General features: G+C 39.5%; 1 protein-coding gene across 1 annotated transcript; it reads left to right on the top strand.

Annotated features, from left to right (window-relative positions):
* The first annotated feature begins 52 nt into the window (after nucleotides 1-52).
* On the top strand, nucleotides 53-20,520 carry LOC110675918. The gene is made up of 4 exons (XM_021841944.1): nucleotides 53-382; nucleotides 18,000-18,363; nucleotides 18,419-18,876; nucleotides 18,938-20,520. The coding sequence occupies exons 1-4, from the start codon at nucleotides 140-142 to the stop codon at nucleotides 20,477-20,479; spliced, it is 2,607 nt and encodes an 868-aa protein (XP_021697636.1). The 5' UTR covers nucleotides 53-139; the 3' UTR covers nucleotides 20,480-20,520.
* Nucleotides 20,521-24,053: the final 3,533 nt, after the last annotated feature.

Genomic DNA, 24,053 nt, shown 5'->3' with positions numbered 1-24,053 from the left:
AGTGAATCACGATCGCGCGGCATTTTTGTATTTTGTGGTGAACTGACAGAAAACAAAATTTCCAGTCGCGCGTTGTTTGTATCAGATGCTCAGTTAAAATCTTGTAAAAATAGCGTTTAAATCGTTTCCCTACGAAATTATGAGCGACCAGGACGTTAGAGTACAAACATTTCAGGACCTTCAGCTGGCCGGGGATCAATTGGATCGGATTCCGCTGAAAAAAGTGGCCAGACTGTCGCTGAACAGCCTCCGCCGGCAGGAAAGCGACGTCGAGGTGTACGAGTTCATTTTTGGGCAAGTGGTGCATCGATTCGAGCCGGATGAGTTCGAAACGGAGGTGTCGGCGGTTCTGTTGCCGGAACTGCTGAAGCATCTGGATAAGGTAGGTGCAGGTTTGGTCCAAATTTGGTAAATAAAACATTAATTTGATTGGATTATCAGAAAAAAGTGAAATTTTGCTGGAAAGAGAATTTAAACGTTGTCTACAAAACGTGTAGTACTAGAATAAGTGTTGCACTCAAAGAAATCGAAAACAATTTTTAGGATGATTGGGGCAATACCAGCCACCTAAGGAAAACGTCAAAAAATGCATATGGAAAAGTGGAAAACGAAAAAAAAAATATGGCATTTTTTTTTCGTGTGTTCACCTTTTGCGATGAGCCACCTAATTTCTCTCTTGGTGTTTTTTTATTCGAAATAAGAGATAATCTTAAGATAAACAGTTCAATATACAGTACTGACCCGATTTTGTCAGCCCCCGATTTTGTCAGCTTTTTGACCCGATTTTGTCAGCCTATTTTAAATTTGTCAAAAAAAAGTGTTATCGTCATGTTTTACCACGTTTACATTAAAATTGATGATGATGTTTGATGTCATGCACGCATGGAGCAATGGCAATGCCTTTTAATAAGTGTTTAAAATCGATATTACCAATATAAGGCCCTGCCCTTAGGTGATGGGATTGACGGTGATTTATCAAGTGATTGCATATTGTTGATATTGTGAAATATACTAATACTAATATATTGATCGCGAAAATAATCGTAATTATAACTTATAAAATGTAAGCTAGTCTAATAGTTTTAAATTAAATAATGACATGTGTTTCAATGCTTAAATATATTTTACACTTGATTTATCACACCTTCAGCATGAGTTTAGTTACTGTCGCATGATCTAATACCAGATAACTACGCGTAATGCTGGAGGGACCGGCAGGGCTCACTACCAGTCTCTACTAACACTCAAATCACTAACAAGACTGGGAAACCAACGATCACCTTCATCAGTAGCAATATTTCTAATAGTAGTATTAGTTCAATATACATAAATCTTTTTCAGTAGACCACGAGGCGCAAGAGTGGGTGCGGGTGGTCTCTGCGTCTCACAGGTCATTGAAAATAGACATTTATGTTAGGTTTACTAACAATGTAGTAATTATTACCTTAGTAATACCGTAAGGTGCCGTAATTCAGCGCATCGCCTAAATCCGCATATTTGGTCCAAAATTAATCGAAATTTAAGAAAAATTTTGAAATTTGTCCATACCGCTATTTGTATATGCTGGTAATGCATAATAATTCCAATTAAAATTGTCATTAACAATAATTTACGATTTTTGAGAAATATTCCAAAATGTTCTGAATTGCGGCATTTTACAGTATTGCGTTATTTAGTAAGGTAGGTTGTAGCGGTGTTAGAGATAGTTTAGTAATGTTACTGATATATGTATAATAATTAGAAAACTGATGGCACTGCTGTTACTGAAATGTTTCATTTTGAAATATCTTTCATAATATTATTATAATATTGTTGAACAAAATGCTGTAATTAATAACTTATTTAATCCTCTACGCATTTTTGCACTACTTTGCATTTATCACACCAACACTGGCGACAATAGCGTTCTTTGGGTAGTATTTCTGTTATGTAGTAGTAACCTCTATCGTTTTTATTCTAACGATCACAACATAATTATCGTGAGCGTAGTAGTGGAAATAACATAGAAGTAGCTTTTGTATTTGTAATTAAGGTATCATGGTATTAGTTCCCTGTCCTTTGGTTCAGAAAGGGGTATGGGCGCGTTCTGCCAACTCGGTCGAGGCAGATTTCTTGTGTGAACAAGTTACAACATGGAAGTTCTAAAATTCCAGAATGAAGTGTTGTGCATTTGAAGATGGGATGGATTCGCGTTCGTGCTTTACTGCTGCTTATCTATAAAGTTATATGCAATAACCGGCCCTTAGCTTAACTATTTAAATTAACAGTTGCAAATATAATAATCGTTTTGAGTTTACTAACATGTCGTCGCGTTAATTTTATCATAATGATCTTTTATCTACATCCGTCGAGCCATTCTAAATGGCCGTTGTGAGAATATCACCAAGAACTTCTCACATGCAATAAAGCTGGATTGTCATTGAAACATCAAGGTTCTCGCTCTTTTGGATTCATTTTTTGTTGTTTATCATTAGTTTCAGGGATTGTTATCGTGGGAATCCAAAGAGCCTATTTTGTATGACTTCAATGTACGCCAATACTGCCATAAAGCATGTAATAATCACTAACATTCCTTCTCTCTTTATCCTTGTTTTCATATCTAACCCGCTTCGAGGAATAATTCATCGAAGAGGAAAGGCATCTCTTATCATGGCAGCGTAATGATCGAGAAAACGTCGGTTTGCGGTCGCATCTCTTCATCCTCGGTTCTGCCCCACGCTCGCCAAATCGATACGCACTTGATCCGCCCACCTAGCTTGCTGCACTCCACGCCTTTGTTAAGTATAAAGTTTCTGTAATCATTGAATACTAATTGAAAGGTAAATCAAATGAACTTATTATTTAACTAATAACAAATTTGTTCCACAGAGCGATTTACAAAACACCACACAAAATCCCTCCTTTCACATATCCTTAGGCAAAACACTTCACTACCGTTATATGTATGACTGATTCATGTTCTTTCGACCTTGCATCATTCATACGTGTAGGGGAAGTCTAGAGTAAAAGCAAAACTTAAAGAACCTTCTGGTCAAAGATGTTGCGTTGCCTACTTCCCAAACTCCAAAACCCCCGGTGTATTATGGAAGGTGTGAGTTTTTAAACTTATGCTGGAGACTTGGCCCCTGACCCCCTTGTACATCAATAAAATAAAATAAAATAAAAAAATCGATATTACCAATATAAGGGAGGGGGAGCCCCTGACCAAAAAAACTGACTACTCCCATGTCCATCGCCCTCTTAAAAGTCCATGTAACCATGTAACACGTCAAAATTTGAAAAATAAGAACAAAATAAAATGACCCGATTTTATCAGGTTTCCTATTTTGTCAGCCTAAAATTCATCGAGGGGCTGACAAAATCTGGTCCTTACTGTATAATCAAGTTCTTAGCATTGCTTGAAATTATTAGTTTTAGCGATATATTTGGATAGATACTTGATGTATAGCATATTTCAAGTAACTAAATCACGGTGCCACTCCAGACCGTTAAAAAATCTAAGTTTTTTTAAGGCAGCGTCCATTTATTACGTAACGCTAAAATTGAAAACTTTTGACCCCCTCTTCCCCTCCGTAACGCTTTTTGTATGAAAAATTTAAATTTTTTGTATGAGCCATAACGCTTGAGCCTACTTCCCCCTCCCCCTAGAGCGTTACTTAATTTGTGGATGCCACCTAAGACACCGACACTTTAATGCTTCCACACTGAGGCAAAAATACTTAGGTTTTCCATAAATTAAGACTTATGAACCAGCCAAATTATGGTTTCATTGCACGCTTAAAAATTTCGAAAATGGGATCATAAGTTTCATAAGTGAGAGCTTTGAATTCTTTAATAACAATTACTTGAAATATTTATCATAGCAATCGCTAGAAGAACTACTCCGCTTTACATGTTGGCTACAAGTTAATCGAAAACAGATCACATGTTATCAAAACATGTCAATTTTTGTGCACGCCTGAAATAAAAGGCGAACAACATTATCGATTGATAGTTCGATTTAAGTTATTATCATTACGTTTATTACCGAATTTCATTGATTGACTTATGAAATTCATTCCTGAAATTCTTCACCAAAATCATAAGTAAAACATACAAATTTCAACAATAATCGTTGTGGCGCCAAATCATAATTATTCCTTAAGAAACTATTAAGTTTTTTTGCCTCACTGCAGTGGACGATTTGCGCGATTTGCTCTTTGAAGGAAGCACCACACTACACTCAAAATAATCCAGACGTCATTGTTACGTGAAAACATACGTGTTTTTTTTTCATTGCACTTTTCACGTAGCACTCACGTGAATCATTGGTATCACTGAATGAACGCATGAACAAATAGAACTCGTCAGTTCCATCGAAGTTTCATGTAGCTGCTACGTGAATTTTCACGTAGCTTTTAGTGAGTGTTTCAATAGATCCTAGATGTCTTTCTCATTAACCTTTCGGTCGTCGCGCGTATTTTTGTAACGCGAGTAGTCGCGCGTTGTACTTTGTACAACACCCTTGGTTTTGCGAATATCCCAGGAGTCTGACCAGCTAGAAAGATGAAGTCTTCGGCAAAATTGTTCAGTAGCTCAAGGGCTATAATTATTTTTGGCAAGAAATTCGGAATTTTGTCACTAGGCGGCGCTAGTGAGCATCTGGGTGCTGCGAATTGAATCCCTTTTTATTTTCAAGCAAATCTTGAAACATGCTTCATGTGAAGAATTGAGTTTGTCGTATTAGTCCCTCAAACGTCACTTTGAGTTCTCTGTTTATCAAATTTCGCTCTCTGATCTCTCTGGAGAGCTTGAATGCGTCCTAGCTCGAAATCGGCTAATAGTGGGTCTGCTAGAAGTCCGTGGATCTATTCCGTTTTTATGTGACGGTGCCTTTGGATTACAACGCTGAGTTCGTTCAAAAGTTGCCGGAGGAGCAATTGAAAGGATCATGTCGATGGTTTTATTATTCCGGCCGTAGCATACCCTCTCAATCAATAAGGTGGGCTAATAAGATGTATCAAATCGATTCCTAGCATCAAACCGAATAACATCGAAAACGACGATTCTGATTAATCAATTTCAGAATCACTGATGGCGTCAGCATCTCGAACGCTTTGATTTTAAAGATTATTTGGGTGGCTAAAAGCCAAAAGGAGAAAAAATACTCAACCGACAAAATATTGCGCATGGAAAGTCAAGTATTTATCCTTGTGTGAATATTAGGTACACTGTTGTTAAAATAAGTCTCAAATATTATTTAGACTATTAAACAATTTGTTGCAAATTAAATATATTTTTTATCTCTGAGATTACAATACTTTCTCAAGAGATCACATTACTCTCTCACAAGTAACATAACCACAATCTGGAATGTTTGGCTCCGACAATCAGGCTCCCGCTTGACAAGCAAATTGAGTCAGACCGCAGCACCCAGGTGAGCATGAAACTTTTGTTTCCCAGATCTCAGGATCCTGTCCACTTAGAAAGATGGCGTCTTCGGAAAAGTTGTTCGGTAACTCAAGGACTATCATTGTTCGAGCTAGTTGATTCAAAATTTTGCCACAAGCCGGCGCTAGTGTGCATAAAACATTTGTTTCACAAATATCTCAGCAGCCTGACCACTTAGACAGATGGCGTCTTCGACAGAGTTGTTTTCTCCTGACAGGCTGACTGGCCTCCTGCGGATATTCGGACAGAAGAAGGGAATTCTGCTTCATACACTGAACCAACAAATATCATAAAAAATATTAAAAACGTCACATAAGGCCCAAACGCAATGATAGCGGAACGGCAACGGAATGCGGTACCGGTTCGCCAGGATGAACCACACCATCTCGACTGAGCTGACAACGAATGAAATTGAACTAACACTGAGTCGACAAGCTTGTTGTAGTCCATGCTGGCGAACCGGTTCCGCTTTCCGTTGCCGTTCCGCTATCATTGCGTTTGGGCCTATACTCTCCCGATAAATGAAATCCGATTCACATCATGTGTGTCCATTGATAGTCATGTAAAAAACACATAAATCTCATTATGATACCTCATAATATTCAATTATCAACCCTGTGAAACATATATGAACAAAAGTTATGTATTTAATCCGATGAATGTTATGGGATTTGCTGATGTGAAAATTTAGCCACTGTTCCATAGCGGAATCCTCGTGATGGCTAGTTTGACTCTTAAATCATCGGTGTATTTGGAAATAAATTATAGTTTGAAGACGTGAATCATAAAACTTTGTATATGATAGTAAAAGGTAAGTTGATTATACATAAACAAAAAAGCTGAATTTAAGTTAATCCTTTTGGACTTGAATTTACAGAATACATAAACTTCATTGCAAGCTGAAGTCAATGGAACAAGATCGGAAGGACCATCCAGAAGACTACCCAGAAGAATTAATTTTTCATATCTAAATTAATCGGTTATCCAATGTAATTAATGCATCGTTCATTCACACAAATGCCGATAATGTATCAATAAAGTATTTTTCTAAATTATGATTATATTGTTCATCAATTCTACTGGAAAAAAACTGACAAAGCATCATTTTAAATTCATTATAATTTCTTATAAAAATCACTAACAATATCAATAACTGTCATCTGAATTTCACATAACACTCATTGGCAAAATCCAATGGTTCGTATGATAAATTTGCATTGAATGTATGTGTTCTATCAGATGAATTTAATTCAAAAGAAATCGAACAAGTTTATGTGATAAATTGATGAGCGTTATGTGAAAAGCTACATGGAAAAAAACTAAATGTGTTTTCAGATAAATATGACATGATTCCTTGGTTCAGTGTACGGCCAATCGATTTCAACGTTGGGCCCTGACGCTTGTGTGCTACAACTTCGACATCGAATACGTGTCCATCACGCAGTTTGGATACGCCGACGTTCTGTCTCGCCTCATCGACAGTTACCGGAGGAGGATTTTATCATCGCCATTGGCGTAAATAGGGAGGGGCCAGGGGGGGGGGGGGGGCCTGGCCCCCCGAAAAAAATGAAGAAGAAATGGCAATATAGTTAAAACTAGTTTTTAGTAACTACCGAAAAGCTAAACATTACATATTCTTTGCAAATGGATCAAAATGGACAAATTGATGTGAAGTTTTGCGAAAAAGTTATACGTCTTCTCAGTGAGAATCGAAATCACGACTCTCTGATCTCTAGTTAGGACGCGTAACCCCTTCGCCAAGAGAGGACTCATGGACGCAGAAGTTAACCTGGATTCGGTTTCAGCTCAATAATCACGTAATCCTTTTTCGCAAAGTGCACCTCTTTCGGAAGAATTAGATGCCCATCCAAACAAAACGCTTTCTATTTATATCCAATGCCTAACCCGAGGCCGCATTATTTTTTAGGTATTGTGGTACATCTGTGTCAATCTACTATACAAAAACTGATTGTTTTTCAAGCATGAGCTCATGTATTTATCTATTTATGTTTTTTTTCGATCGTACATTTCAAGCCTAATTTTTTAAATCGGCGTATCTAACAATCGGATGGTTTCGAGAAAAATGCGATGCAACATATTGTAAATAATTTTAAATCCTGTTTAAAATGTTTTGCAGTTTTTCTATTGCTGTGTCTACTAGAAGTTGAGAAAAAGCACACTGTTTCTAACCACTACTAAACAATTCCGATTTGTTTTGAATTACATTGAAAAACTGGTAAAATTATCGAATAAACCCTTTTGCTTTGTGCTGCTCACATACACCATGGATGGTTCGTCGATACCATACCTTGATTGATACATACACCTTGCTTGATGCGTCGGTTTGACAGTTCGTTTTTCACATGCGTCACGTCATATACACCAGTATTGTTTTGAAGTTGCACATACACCGGTTTGAAAATTCCCATGAAACGTAATAAAGTTAGTCAATTCGTCAGTTTCAACTTTCAACGACAACGAATGTTGGTTTCCGAATGTTTCCAATTTCAACTAGACCAACAGGAGCACCGTACGGAACCGTGAGTAACAAAAGTAGAAGGAGAACAGTTCTTGTGAGAAATTTGGTGAGAAATATTGTCCAAAACCGAATACTGATGATGTTCCACATCAGTTTGCCGATCCGTCAGCTAGCTGCAGCTGTGGAAATCCGAATCTCTAGATTTCCAACATGTTTAGTGATTCGGAAACAGTATGGCGTATTTGATATTTATAATTTCAGGTTTTGATTCTGCATATAGGTCGCTTTACTATGAGCATATGTACGGTGTATGTGCTAGCATGAAAAATGTTGACAGTTGAGTCGCTTTGCGAGCGAAGGGTGTATGTAGCCAAATTAAAAACACTGAGTAAAGTGCACATAGGGCATAATAAAAATTTATTTCTAAAACTCAAAAAAATGGTTGTTGGAATACTTTTATAGACTCAGTACGTAGATTATGCGTTTGTCAAGCCCACGCAAAGCAAATCTCGATTTATTTATTTTTGCAGATACGTCGGATTGAAGAATTATGCTTGATTTATATTTTAAGACCGACCGAATTTATTTTTCGATTTTTAGTAGCCCAAAATTGTACATTAGTGGGGCAATAGTTCGAGTGGGACAAGATTTTATTTTTAAGATTTCTAGCTCAATTTAAATCAAAGCTGATGAATGCCATAATGTTCAAGTAAGAGACTTTCACTACAAATATCATAAGAATCGATTGAGATTTGGAAAAATTATGGTTATTTATTGTTTTTGGACGTAAAAATATAATTTTTGGTCAAACTTTCATTGCATGGAAATAATTAAGGATAAAATCTTCTTTGTTTTTCTATGTAAGGGAGTTTTTAGGCTGAGGTGTATTAGTTACTACATAATTGCTTGGGATCAATTTTTGGCCCATACCTATTGTGGTAAAAGTTCGAATCAGCGGGACAAAAGTTCGACTCATATAAGCTTGCAGAGAAATTTACAAATTACCCCTAATTCACATATTATCTTCAAGTTTAGCGAAATTTGCCTGATCGTGCCTGATCATGAGCAAAATACCTTCCATCCTGGCTGACAACAGCTTTATTTGAATACAAAAAAACCTTCAATCCTTCAATATGATAGTAGCCAAGCAGCTTTAGGATTTAAAGTTTTAACTCTAACAAAAAAAGTATTATTCAATCCTATGTTCGAATTTTGGTTTCGAGAGGTTTAGAGAAATGAATCGTTCGCTACAGAAATGCTGAGCAGCAATAATCCATATTTTCAAACTAGCAAGCGTTTTTTTTTTTAAAGCTTGGATTTTTTTTTTGACTTGTCGGCTTCAAGAGGTTAGAATTTCACATTGATATTGAACCTTAATTGAATTGATACATTTGAATTTTTATCTTGTTTTATACCTTTGAAAAAAAATCTAGTTCTAATCAAATTGAAAAGGTAAATCCTGATTATAGTCTGCTTTTAAATCCATGTATTCTTTTCGAGATCTATAAGATTGGGATTGGCTCTCAAACAGTGCTGGGAATGGTAATAGTAGTAGGCTTGAATTTCGCGAAAATCACGTGGCTTTCCCAGTACAGTAGTTCAAAAACGTGAATCTCATCAAGTAGCCTATGTGGGGTGCATGAATTTTCTACATCGTTAGTGTCATTGAAGGCTTAAAATGCGGGAAATGCAGCGGGAAATAGAACATTTTTCTACAGTAATTTTGGGTTGCCCTTAGCAACGGGTTTTTTGCAATTTTTAAGGCTCTTTGCCTACAGTAGCGATAGGCATGAGTTTCACTGGCTTCGCTGACTGCGATTGGCTTTGTTTGGTTACTGTAGAATGAATTTCAGATTTTTTCCCAACTCTGCTCTCAAATATTATCGAAACAAGCATTGATAAGTTATCTAAATCCTTTACGACTTTTATGTCTCATGAGAAGGGGCGTGGCCCCCTTAAGTCTGATGGCTATTTACGCCCATGATCATCGCCTCGATTCTGCTGAAAGAACAACCAGCGTTGATGGCCTACCAAACTCGATGACATCGCTAGTCCTGAATGTGGTGACCGCGTCCATCCATTTTGGATCGGTTGAAATTCTTCCGCTTCTGGTCCGGGAACTATTTGCGCGTCAAGCGTCCGATCGTCGCAAAATCTGTCAATTCGGGACTACGAAGCTGCTGCTGTTTTCCTCGGTTTTCTGTGAGAAAAACAAGGGAGATATATTTTTTGCTTTTTTTTCACGCACACGATGACAGTTCCTTACGAGGTTTTCCATAAGTGCGAGTGCTTTGTAAATCTCTTTTTGTTTCGTAGTCGCGAATAGAACGACTCTCTAATAGCGTGAGACCATGACAAACCAATTTTAGGTTGGATTCCGCACTCTTTCTCTTTCTCGGTGTATCTCTCTTTCTAGCGTTCTTCCAGAATCGAAGCTTCTCAGCCTTTGCTTCGCTTTTTTTATGAGTATGAAATTTCTCTCGAATGATTTCATTTCTCAATTACTGTGTTGCCAGTGATGCTTGCATTTTATAACATAATACAGTTACGCAACAATCTGAGTTATTATTATTTATTATAAGAATAACATTTTACTACCGCTTCAATTTTTCCTCTATAATAAATTTTTAATCTTCCATATATAATCGCTTCTGATCACTACACTGAAGTTCGGCCGTTCTTCGCTCATCGAGACGCACTATCGGTAGTGAAGGGCTGCGTCATGATGTCCAACCGTTTGGTGATCCCGAACAGATTTCGTCAGCGGATTCTCAAGCAACTCCACCGAGGAGCGGATGAAAGCTATTGCACGTAGCCACGTGTACTGGCGAAAGATCGATGACAACATTGCTGATTTCGCTCAATCTCCCCAGGAGCGTATTCATATCGATTTCGCTGGCCCAATCAACGGTCTGCACTTTTTCATAGTGGTGGACGCCTTCACTAAGTTGCCAGAAATAGACCATTTCCGTCAAAAAATTTTATTTGCTCATGAGCTTTCTTTCAATTTACTGGACAAACTTCCCAAAGGAACCCATATGTTTTGTAGCCCCTAACTATTGAAAAACAATGAAAAACTGGCGGCACGACAGTTCGCCCCACGGTCCTTTACATTTTATTTCTCTCCGATATTTATCAGGCCCCTTTTTCCCCTATGATTTTATCTCCACGTTGTGGTGAATTTTGATCAGCTGTTCCTTCGTGGTCTCCACTCAAGCTTCTGGATTTACTCCCATGAATGAAATTTACTCAGGTGGCGCAGATCATTGATGCGTGACATTAGTTCTCTTTTTTACTCTTTCGTTATTCTTATGCAGAGCAAATAGTGACGTCAGCCGGCAAATAAAAGAAAGAAATAGTGACATGCTTCAGTGATTTGCACCACCTAAGTGAATTTAGAACATTGGTCTCATCTTTGTTGATCTTTGGGTTTGGATGCACTACTTTTTCCTATTTTTGGTAATGGTGATGACTGCAAACCCCGTTAAGAACCCCGTTAGGAACCTGTTAAGATAGATAGGTCGTTTCCGTCCCGGAAACGACCTATCTATCTTAACAGGTTCCATCATCGGAACCTTAAAGTTAATTGCGTGCGCAAACATATTTCCCCGTTTTATTTTCAAGACCCCAAACAAGTGGAAACTGGAACCATCAGAGAGCGAAGGCAGCCATCGTGACGGAATTCTTCACGAACAGATTAAAGATCTCCTTCTTATCTTCGTAGGAAGTTGCCGTGGTGCTCAACCTGAAAAGGTCCCTACTCTATCCTGGGTATGCGGTCATTGGAAAATTGGCGACGATAAATTTCACTGTGTGGCAGCATATCGTCTTTTAAGCTATTTGACCCCAATTCAAAATCCGGAACATTTCCGCTTTCGAGGTTGCAAGAGCTGTTCGATTTGATTCAGATTCCACCCCGGCTTCCATGGACATCCAGGAATAAAAATGATATGCTCCCGCGCAATTAAATCTTCGTGCCAGTTTACCTCCGGCCACAAAACCACAAGAGAGCAGGAACCTATCGCTGATCATCCGGCGCACCACGGCAGATTCACGCAATGAGGTGAATGGGTTATTTGGAATGGGATTTCAAAGATGAAAATCAAATTTGTTCAGCTGCAACGACGGCCATTTTTCGTGGAGTACTTGTGATTTCGGTGGCTGAGCGCATAGAAACAGCACGCTTAACCAGATTCACGCATCGCATGTGTTTTTGTGATCTACAGAAAATAAGGCAACGAATGCAAAAATGTCTGAGGAAGTGAAAAATCTGTGCATTTCGCACTCCTTCGCACTCAGCCTATACGTATGTTGGCTATTGGCTACATGCAGATCGCTGAAAATGGATTATTTGTGATGGAACTGTCAGTCATCTTCAACGTGGCAGCAAACAGTTAACCGTTGGCAAGATGGGGAGTGTTCGGGGATTTTTTCCATCGAAAAGCTGAAAAATGGTCGCAAATGCGAAATTTGTTTCCCCATTTGCTTCCGCTTTTACTATTTAAATAGACAAAAACCTGAAAAACTTGCTTTTATAATCAAGAGAAAAATGGAAGCAAATTCCGCATATTGAGTGTTTTTGTGCACCCGGTACTCATTTTTGAGCGGAACAAGTTTAGCGTGAGGTTGATAAGCAACAAACCAACGAGCGAGTCAATTTTGTTGTTGCTGGATTTGACATTTTGTTGTGTCTACAAACATTCAATGCAGGGATGTTGTAAGTTTTGGCCAAATCTCCACTTTCTATACCCACAGGGTTGAAACAACTGTGCCGCACGACAAAATTCACCTCAAATTCCCAAATTTTTAAAAAATTGTAAGAAAATCAGGAGTGCATACAAAAAATATCTGAAAGCGTCAATAATCATAAAAAATAATCGCCTTTCAAAGAAAAATATAAAAATTGGGGGTTAGGTCAGACGGAAATGGTCTATTCGCATCGTTCGATCCCCAACAATATCAGCTGTAACTGAGTTCCTCGACGAGCTGTTCGGCCGCTTTGGCGTTCCCAACGTCATTGTTTCCGACAACGGTACGCAGTTCACATCGGAACAGTTCGCGGATTTTTGCAGGAAGCACGGAATTCTACATTTCCGAACATCGCCGTATCATCCGCAGTCCAATGGCCAGGCGGAGAGATTTGTGGACACCTTCAAGATGTCGTTGCGCAAATTCAACGAGGCGGAAAGCATTCCAGAAGCCCTCCAGACGTTTTTCTAGGTCGACCGAACCACTACCAGTCGTGTTCTGAATGGCAGGACTCCATCACAGCTAATGCTTAGTCGCAACATGAAGACGGTTCTCCATCTCCTCCACCACGACCAACCCAAGCCAGTGGTCCTCAATCAACGCCAGGACGAACAGTTCAACCGGAAGCATGGCGCAACTCCTCGTGAGTTCCGAAAAGGCGACATGGTCTACGCCAAGGTCTATTGCAGAAACACCAAGTGGCAGTGGGCTTTGGGCGTTATCATCGAGGTCATCGGTAGAGTCAACCACAACGTGCTACTGGACGTTTGGCATGGACGGAAGAAGCTCATTAGGTCGCACTCCACCCAGCTACAGCATCGTTCCAGTGAAGAAGCAACCGGAGCAACGGATTCAACACCACTGGGTATACTGGTGGATATGTTTGGACTCCAATCTCCAAGACTAACTGTACAGCACGCCGCTCAACAAGTTCAAGCCGAGCAGGAACTACTTCCTGTTCCCATCCAATCACGAAACGAAGTACAAGTGGTGCCAATAGTTCCCAACCGGGAAGTCCAAGCGGATTCCAGTCAACTCGAAGATGTTCCCGGACGTGGTTGCATCCAGACCAATCAACCAGAACCGAGGCATGAAGAAGAAGACCAGCCATCAGCAGTTCTTGTTCCAGAACCACCATCAATCTGGCCACAGAGAGTGATTCGGATGCCGTTAAGATTTGAACCGTATATGTTCTGGAAATAAGAAGGGAGGAACGTTAGCCACTAACAAAGCAGTCGATAGATACCACCAGTCGCGACCCTAGCTACCTACCAGTTGTGTACCTTAGCAACCTACTTATTTATAAGTCATCAACAACTGTGAAAAATATTCAGTTTGTACCCAACCATCCTTGAATAAGATTAAATAGAAGTTCAACAATAATACAAAACACTTTTTATGTTATTTTGGTAGCTGAATTCATATATTTAAAGGAAATATTGTTAATTTATTATTTAGGTTTGCCAAATCCGAACTGCCGTGCCTTCAGGTTAACCCCTTCCATAATATTTTGCACAATGGTCGCATCGACATTATTTGTCGCTGAACGCCAGTTTGATTCAAACTGCTACTTGTTTTCCATGAATTTATTTTTTTTTTTTAAATTCCGTCTAACAAAGACCCAATGCCGTTCGATAGGGGTTGTTGGAAGGGTTGTGACCTTTGGGTACCGCCGTGCGGGGTGACATTGGGCCTAGGGGGTGACTTTGACCGCCATTTTCGAAGCATCTCATGGCTAGTACAAGAGTCAAATAACTAATCCAAAACCATCCAGTGGCTATTTATAATGTATTTTTGAAGCTTGTAACATTGGTTTCATTATTATGATTTTAGTTTGCTGTAAAAATCTTGGCCCAAAGTTACCCTTATGGCCCAATGTCACCCCGCACGACGGTACCAAAACACAGTTGTTCTCATTGTACCACTCGAATGCCTTTTTCCCATATTGACAGCTCGCCAAGTCTGGTCTGAACAGCATATGTCTATTATCCCGCATAATTATGAACCATACTTGTACTGTTTCTCATATTGTCCACAACAATTTGAACCCATATCTGAACAATATCGTGAACCATGAGTAATAACAATAAAGCAACAATCACAGAAACGGTTTTGACAGTTTGGCGAACGGTAAATGAGAAAATAACAATGTGGGAAATAGGCGGTTAAGTTATGTAACCATTTAAAAACGACGATTTTCTCGAACAAAATTTGTCGTTCACAGTTCGCCAAATGGTAGATATATTATCCATTTTTTGACAAATTAATTGTAAGGCAAACAGTTTAGAAACAATAAAACCATAAAATCGTAATTAAAATAAATAATGTTTGAGTAATTATTGATTTACGGTACAATATAGTGAATTAACAGTATGATGTATTGTTCTGTTATATTTCTAACATAATGTGATATTTGGTGGATAATTTCAATAAAAAACAATGAATCAAGAAAATGCGTGCAAGACAAACTCAATCCGTCTCATTGTCTAATTTAGTTAAACAGATAACAATGATTCTTGAAAGTAAATTATTGAGGCGGTAATCTTTTCAATCATAATGAATCTGTATTACACGTATTTCATGTTTCACTGTTTATGATGAAAAAAACAAACACAATCATTATTAGTATCACTATAATCACATTGATTAACATTATTATGCAAGATTTTTTTTATTTTTTTAAGATAGTCTTTAGGCGACCACACAATTGCTCAAAGTTTAATAATAAATTTTCGCGTTTATCCATGAAATTTATAGGTTTCACTTCGGTATTTTTTGTTCTGAGTAAGCAACAAATAATCACTTCACTGAGACCAATTCCGCAGCTGCAATTCTAGAAGATGTGTTCCTTCGACTCCAACGGTGCATCAAGATCCATTACGTGGGCTGAATCGGATTCTAAACATCCTTATTCCGGACTTGTAGAATGGTGTGTAACATCCCTTTTGCCGGTAAATCCGTTGCCTTTTTCGCTCGATTTGATCGCCGCAGCTTCACGATTCTTATGGGAAAAGGCAATTAGTTACATGTTTGTTTTTTATAAAGTCTGATTACATACCTGCTGTTCTTGATTTTAATACCCAGTTTTTTCACCCAGTTATTCCGCAAATAAATATATTTTCACGAAACTGGAACAAAAAGTAACTCGCAGCGATGATTTTTAATTTTTTTTCTTTTCGCTGGTAAACAGTGCAAAGATTAGCATGCTGTCTGCGGTGCACTCACAAAAATTTTCACGATAGTTGAATAAATTTCTTTCAGAAATTAATATTTATTCTCTTCTTTTCACAAATCTCAACAGAAAGTGGGGGCAACTCAAATTTTGAGTTACGGATCATTTTATTGGACGAGTTGTGTGCAAGGATTAAGATTTTTGAACATTTGTGTGAAATTTAAATAGTGGCATTTTCGTGTTAATTTTTGAGCGTGTAATAAAATCGCTCACCAACAATGACAATTTGTCAAACTGTCGAATAAAGGTTGCGTATAGTAATTTGCACATGTGCAAGTGTGTTGCACGTATATAATAACAAACAATTTGGCGAAAGGGTGTTTTATATTGCTACTATATCCGCTAGTTTGACACCTATATTGTTGAACTGTATCGATACACTGTAATAAATTGTCATTATTTGGTATGGATTAACCAAAATGTTATTTATGGTCTATAGGTTTTGGGGTTTAATTGTTCAACATAAACACAACTGTTTCGCATGCATTTACCATTTCAGTTAGAAGATTCTTATTGTTTGGATAATTAGGCAAACTGTATATTTCTATGCGGGATGTTCCTTCAAGAGTGGTAGTAGCCGCTTTTCGAGGCACTCTTAGACGTAGATCTCTTGATTGATGGTTCCCGTAGTGATGAAAATATCACTTTTTATACCACTCGTGCGTATGGCATGCAGGACGAGGTATTATTTCGAAAGTTTGATGATTTTGAAAATTTTGGCCACCTTCCATTTTCCAAATGCAGTGTAAAACTTCTGTTCCGGAAGCTGCTTTAAATCCGCCTTCACATAAGTTTCGTACGAGAACGTCGGATTCTTTTGCCGCGGGGGCATAATTTTGACACACTGTTCCTCTTACTTGGACGTCATTTTGAAAACGGGAGATCAAAAGGTGAAAACTCACCATTGAGCTCTCGCCGAGCGGTGTCACGAGCACGTGCGCAAATTTGCTGGTTGAAAATACTGCCGTTTGATTTTGCTGGGAACAGCTGATCTTTGTTTATATTTTCAACCAGCAATCTTAAAGTAGTGTTGGTGACATGTAACGTGTATGTACACGACCGCAGAAACCACTATACCAACCATTTTATATACACTCAACTTCCAAATGCAGCATTTCAGGTTTTTAATGCATTTTCGACAGAAGTTGCCCAATTTTTGCGCGTTACAGTCTTGACCCATATTGTACACAAGCAAATGCATATTTCGTTTGTCGCAATCAGCTACAACTGTACTTTATTCCAGAAAAAATCATTTCTATAACAAAATGGGCTTTTTTAGTCACTGAGACCAAATTAAATGGTCCATTGTATTCCTCAGATGATTCTGCGTTGGGAAAGTATAATTTGAAAAGCTTCAATCAGTTGTAAATATTGATATACATATATGTTTGAAAAAATCAAATTTTAGGGCAAAACGGGCGCTTTAGTCATTGACACTAAATGAAGTGTTTTCCATCATATTACCCATATCGTATTACTGCTTCATTAAAAATACATTCAATTATCCGCAATTAGTTACAACAGAAAAATAGCAAGATTTTCCAAGAAACATAGTTACCACTGTTCTTAATCGTAGAGTGTTTTTTCAATACTCGATTCCTTGACGTGTTTTGTATGGAATATGAAGGTTTTCGAGAACCGCAAGAAGCCACATAAATTAGGTGCCGATTTGGGTCCATATTTTCCCACTTTGCACCGGCTGGGAAACACTACCTTGAAGCATCCCTTAAAAATCCTAAAGAAATCTTTGTAAGAATTACCGTAAAGATTCCTGAAGCTCTTTCTCGTGCAAGTAATTCTGGATGAACCTTTAGACGCATCGTGGAGGGATCTCGACAGCAGTAAAGTGATCAAGTTAGGTGATCAACGTCATGCTTTTCTTGCCGGCAGCAGATGTATATAGTAAATCATGGGAATTTATTTGCATGTTTCAGTTAGTCAATATTTAAACAACCAGTGTATCCTCTATTATGTCTTCAAAAATATAATAATCATAAATTATAAATTTAGGTTCCAGGACAAAGCACAAAACTTTTCAATAGTCGCTTTCCAATTTCAGCTTAGTTGCTTAGTAAGATCCTTTCACATTATCTCGTGTTTCGTTTTTAGATCGCATTAGAACTGAAGGATAGCGCCCTGTCCTGTTTCCTGATAGACAACCTCAAATCGTTTCTTTCGTTCGCAAACATACTGCTGAACTTTGCCGAGTACGTGTACCAAGTGTCGGAAACCTACCAGCTGTACCGTACAACGACCATATTTCTGGAATTTCTCGTTCGAAGCTATGAGATAATTTCCCGAAGCAAGGCGACGGTACAGTGCGAATCGAACGAGCAGGATATCGTTCAACAGTTGTTCACAATCTGCCAGAGAATCCAGCTCGTAATGGTGCACCTGATGGCTCCGTCCGATAAACCTGGATACTATTTTCAGCATACTGATGTGGAAGAACAATTCAGTTGTCTGAAAGATGGTAGGTGAACGTAATTCAAGCTTTCGATTATAGATTAAATATTTCTCTTTGACAGTCATAGCCACATTCTGCAAAATTGGATCGCTCACTGTCGGACTAGACAACATACGGTGTACGGAAGCGTGGAAGGCGGTCGGGAAACTGTGTTCGTTACATGAAATGGTCATTAAAATGAATGATACTACGTGGTCACATCCGCTTCTCTTGAAAACGAATTCCGACATTGAGATGGCTTTCAAAATGTTGCTGGAAAATGAAGAGTTCACTAAAAATGATATGGTGAAATTGAGGCTCATCAATCTAATGCTACGTGTCTTCATCAAACTATTGCAGCTCATAAATGTCGATGAATATAGCGAATATCATGCTATTTTAAAAACCATTGTAACAATTGAGGATGCACTTCAGTCAAGGAATATGAAAGAAGAGTTCACCAATGGGGTACGACAGTATTTGATAGTAGGTTACATGAACGTGGTTGGACTGATCTTTAGAACAAAGAGGTTTGCTAAGGTAACTTCTTGAATATTTAGTTATAGAACTCTCACTATAATCCATTTCACGTTTTGGCCAGGCTTTGACATCAACAAACTTTCAAACGACGGAAGAAATATTAGCTTTTTATAATATCATTCAACTTGTTATTTCGAAAGTGTTGTCTGAAAAACGGAACCCAGATATTATCGACTTGTACACAACGGACTGTAACTTATTGACATGCTGCATCGACTACATATCTAAGAGCCATCGCGTTTTCAACAAGAACCCGAATATCTACCGTCAGCTATCAGTTAACTTGTCGGCCTTCGTTCTTATGTGTTCGAAGAATCCTTCGGAAAGGCGCCAAAAACTGCTCGAGGAAACATTGGTAGCCATGATCCTTCACGATTCGTATTGGGTTGAGCTGATGGGGCTGGACATATGGAGTATCTATCTACGCTATCACTCCGTGGATCTTCAGTTGCAGTATTTGAAGTTTTGGAAAGATGTTAACGATCGATTTTCGCCGTTTGTTACGCAGATCAAAGTAGTTTTTGTGCGAAGGTTGATCCATAACATATTTTTATTTCTTCCGAGTAGTACGCAGCAAAAGGTTTTGAAAAAATATCCAATAGCGGATAGAAGCAATTATAAATTGTGGACAGCAATTTGGTTACAGTCAGTGGACAAATCCATCACAAATACAGCTGAAGAGTTACTATTGCGACGTGTCAAGCAAAGTTGTGCAAACCTGCTTGGGAAACCATCGATGGAAAGCTTGTATGAATGTCTTGAAATTCTTCGTCTATTAGCGACTTGTAGCAACAGAAATCTAATGCAGAACATTGAAAGTGATGTAATTATGTTATGGAAGCGATTAAGGCTGGATAAACGATCAGCAGCAAAATGTGACACATTAGTTCAAACGCTATTAATGATAACTATTCGTTTCTTAGAACTCAACGTATGCTCAAACAGCTTGAAAACCATCGCTTGTGAGAAAATCACGGAAATAGTCTACTTGCTAAGTGATTCTTCTAAGCTCATGCTGATAGATCTTGCAAGCGTAATCCCAGAAAAAGCTGGCCAAATTCTACCTCGTCTTGCTGTAGATCAAAACGCACTGGTTAAAGTACTCGCTTTAAATAGTGCTGAAAAGCTGAAGCAATCTCAAACGAATAAGACCGATTTCGATAAATCCATATCTTCAGCATTAGCAAACATTCATAAAGAGCTGCTCAATTCAAAACACGATTTACAGCATACGGAGAATTCTATTACAACGCCGGTACATCGATGTCTCAAGGTACCAGAAGCGGTACAAATCATTCAGCATATAAGCGACCGAATTGATGAGCTGTTTCCTGATGACGAAGATGACTTCGGATTATCTGCTGTAACGCGCAGTGAAGAATCGAGTCCCGCTGCTAAGAGATTAAGACCTAATAGTTCCAAAAGTTTGACCAATATTGGCACGTCCATGCAGACCAGTTGTAATACACCGGACGAAACTATCGATGGAATCAGACGACAACTAGACGTTTTGCAGCGGTTGCGCGCTCAGAGGATGTTGAGTAGAAGTCAGCTAACGGAGATACGCAGGATTGGGGAAACGTTGGCAGGTTTCAATGAGTAACTCGCAATTAAGGAAATAAACCAGAAGTTTTGTACAATGTTGCATTTTGAGTAGTCTTTGTGAAAGAAATTTTTCTTGTCCAAATAAATGGATAACTGGCAAATGCTGAAACAAACCACTGTTCAACGTAACCCTCAATACAATTTGCGATCGGAATCATAGTTACACGAACAATGCCGGCCGATTATTCAGAAACCACTCTTATTGACTTTAAAACGGTACAAGTCATTTCTTATAAATGGAGAAATGTGAAGTTTTTTTATTTATCACGATTACAACACCCAAGTTTTTATGTAATATGCCAAATCATTAATGATGATAATCTAAACGTAATTTGAATAACTAAAAGATATTATAGTAGGGTCGGTGTTCCCTTAGTGGACAGTCCCCTATAGTAGCACTAGTGGCTTTTTACGGCCGTTTTGCGATAAATCTTTTCAAAACATGTTTTGACATGAAGGTCAGAAGCTATTTATCTAAGTACCATTGATACACAGCTTGATTTTGTTCAAAAAATGATCGAAATAATTAGTTTTGCTTAAATTTTGAGCTCCTATGCGCCTATAGTAAACATATTGTTCCTATAGTAGCACTACTGAGAGAAACTATTTTTTATTTTACAAAATAATTGATGAATTAAGAACTTTTTTTACATCAAACGAAAGCTTTTGATCCACACTTTGTAGGAAAAATATAAAAGTTTTGTAAAAATACGGTTTTGATAAGTATTTTGCCAACGCCGTGATGCTAGTGCTACTATAGGAACAGAAATTAGAAATAGTGCTCCTATAGGCACATGTATTCCTATAGTGGCAAACGCGATAATAAATACAAACATTTGAGTTTTCGTAGTTTTTATATTTTTCCCGCAAAACCAAGATAAAAAGCCTTCAGATGATGTAAAAATAATGACGCTAGCGTTATTCTTCGATTTTACACGAATTTTTGTTCTTAGCTATGCGGCTATTGGTACATCGACCCTTACTTACTTTTGCTGGCTCTACGTCCTTCAAAACATGACCTGCGCCACAATGTTACGCCAACTAACTCGGTCCATGGCTGCTAACCTCCAATTCCTCGATCGCCCCACACTTCCAAGATCCTGCTCCACTTGGTCAAACCACCTAGCTCGTTGCGCTCCCCTTCGTCTTGTACCGGCCGGATTTGAGTTGAACACCATTTTTGCGGGATTGTTGTCCGGCATTCTCACAACGTGTCCCGCCCATCGTACCCTTCCAGCTTTGGCGACTTTCGTGATACTGGGTTCACCGTAGAGTTACGCAAGCTCGTGGTTCATTCTTCTCCTCCATACGCCGTTCTCACATACTCCGCCGAAGATCGTCCTAAGCACACGTCGTTCAAAAACTCCTAGCGCTTGCAGGTCCTCTTCGAGCATTGTCCACGTCTCATGCCCGTAGAGGACTACCGGTCTTATTAGCGTCTTGTACATGGTACACTTAGTACGGAAGTAAAGTTTACCAGACCGCAAGGTCTTGTGGAGTCCATAGTAAGCACGACTTCCGGCGATGATACGTCTTCGAATTTCTCTGCTGCAGTTGTTATCCGACGTTATCAATGATCCGAGGTAGACGAATTCGTCCACCACCTCGAACTCATCCCCGTAGATCGTCACGCGTCTGCCTATGCGAGCTCTATCGCGCTCGGTTCCTCCAGCCAGCAGATATTTCGTCTTCGACGTATTTACCTTCAATCCAACCCGATCTGCTTTACGTTTCAGCCTGGTATACTGTTCAGCAATCACCTGGAACGTTCTTCCGACAATGTCCACGTCGTCAGCGAAACAAATGAACTGGCTGGATTTATTGAAGATCGTGCCCCGCATGATGAAGCCCGCCCGTTTCATAACACCTTCTAGCGCAATATTGAACAGGAGGCAGGAAAGACCATCGCCTTGTCGAAGTCCTTTGCGTGTTTCAAACGGGTCCGATAAAGCACCCGATATCTTCATACAGCACTGTAAACTATCCATCGTAGCTTTGATCAGTCTAGTCAGTTTCCCGGGAAAACCGTTCTCGTCCATAATCTTCCATAGCTCTTCGCGGTCGATGGTATCATAGGCCGCTTTGAAATCGATGAATAGGTGGTGCGTAGGGACTTGATATTCGCGACACTTTTGGAGGATCTGCCGCAACATAAAGATTTGGTCTGTCGTCGATCGCCCGTCCACAAATCCGGCTTGATAACTTCCAACAAATCTGCTTGCCAGTGGCGATAGACGGCGGAAGATGATCTGGGAAAGCACTTTATAGGCTGCATTAAGAATGGTGATCGCTCGATAGTTCTCACATTCTAACTTATCACCCTTTTTGTATATTGGGTATATTATTCCCTCCTTCCACTCCTCCGGTAGCTGTTCTGTATCCCAGATCCTGGCTATCAATCGGAGCAGACAAGTGGCCAACCTGTCCGGGCCCATTTTAATAAGTTCCGCTCCAATACCATCCTTTCCAGCTGCTTTGTTGTTCTTGAGCTGTTTGATAGCATCCTTAACTTCACCTATTGTGGGAGTTGGCACGTCTCCCTCATCCGCCGTACTGATGAAGCCATTCCTCCTGCTGTCTTGATCTTCCACCTCTGCGCCGTTTAGGTGTTCATCGTAGTGCTGCTTCCACCTTTCAATCACCTCACGTTCGTCCGTCAAGATACCTCCATCCTTATCCCGGCACATTTCGGCTCGCGGCATAAAGCCTTTGCGGGATGCATTTAGTTTCTTGTAGAACTTACGTGTTTCTTGAGAATGATACAACTGCTCCATCTCTTCGCCCTCCAACTCTTCCAGGCGGCGCTTTTTATCCCGGAATAGATGGGTTTGCTGTCTTCGCTTCTGTTTGTATCGTTCCACGTTTTGACGGGTGCCTTGCTGCTGCATCATCGCCCGCGCTGCATTCTTCTCGTCCAAAACCGTTTGACACTCCTCGTCGAACCAACCGTTCCGTCGATTTGCTTCCACGAACCCAATGGCACCTTCCGCTGTTTATGGCTGCTTTGAGACTACTCCAGCAGTCCTCAAGAGGGGCTTCGGTGAGCTCTCCCTCTTCCGGCAACGCTGCCTCAAGGCTTTGCGCGTATTCAGTTGCGACTTCGGGTTGCTTGAGTCGCTCCAGATTGTACCGGGGCGGGCGTCGGTACCGAATGTTGTTCACAACGGAGAGTCGTTGGCGCACTTTAACCGTCACAAGGTAGTGGTCCGAATCGATGTTTGCGCCGCGATAGGTTCTGACGTCGATAATGTCCGAGAAGTGCCTTCCATCAATCAAAACGTGGTCGATTTGTGATTCGGTCTGTTGGGGTGATCTCCAGGTGTACCGATACGGGAGGCTGTGCTGGAAGTAGGTACTACGTATGGCCATGTTTTTGGAGGCGGCGAAATCAATCAGTCTAAGGCCGTTTTCGTTCGTAAGCTGGTGAGCGCTGAACTTCCCTATAATCGGTCTAAATTCCTCCTCCTGGCCAACCTGAGCGTTGAGATCTCCGATAACGATTTTGACATCATGGCTTGGGCAGCCGTCGTATTCACGTTCCAGCTGCGCGTAGAAAGCGTCCTTATCGTCAT

This window comes from Aedes aegypti, chromosome 2, assembly GCF_002204515.2.
Source record: "Aedes aegypti strain LVP_AGWG chromosome 2, AaegL5.0 Primary Assembly, whole genome shotgun sequence".
NCBI classification, from domain to species: domain Eukaryota; kingdom Metazoa; phylum Arthropoda; class Insecta; order Diptera; family Culicidae; genus Aedes; species Aedes aegypti.
Note: the sequence above shows the minus strand (reverse complement) of the source record. Positions and strands in the feature narration are given on the sequence as shown.

What these genes read in the sequence shown, in the direction of transcription:
- LOC110675918 (XM_021841944.1), top strand. Translation starts at nt 140, where the DNA reads ATGAGCGACCAGGACGTTAGAGTACAAACATTTCAGGACCTTCAGCTG. An exon ending in TGCTGAAGCATCTGGATAAG is followed by an intron (nt 383 to 17,999) that starts GTAGGTGCAGGT and finishes TTTCGTTTTTAG; the next exon opens with ATCGCATTAGAACTGAAGGA. An exon ending in GAACAAAGAGGTTTGCTAAG is followed by an intron (nt 18,877 to 18,937) that starts GTAACTTCTTGA and finishes CGTTTTGGCCAG; the next exon opens with GCTTTGACATCAACAAACTT.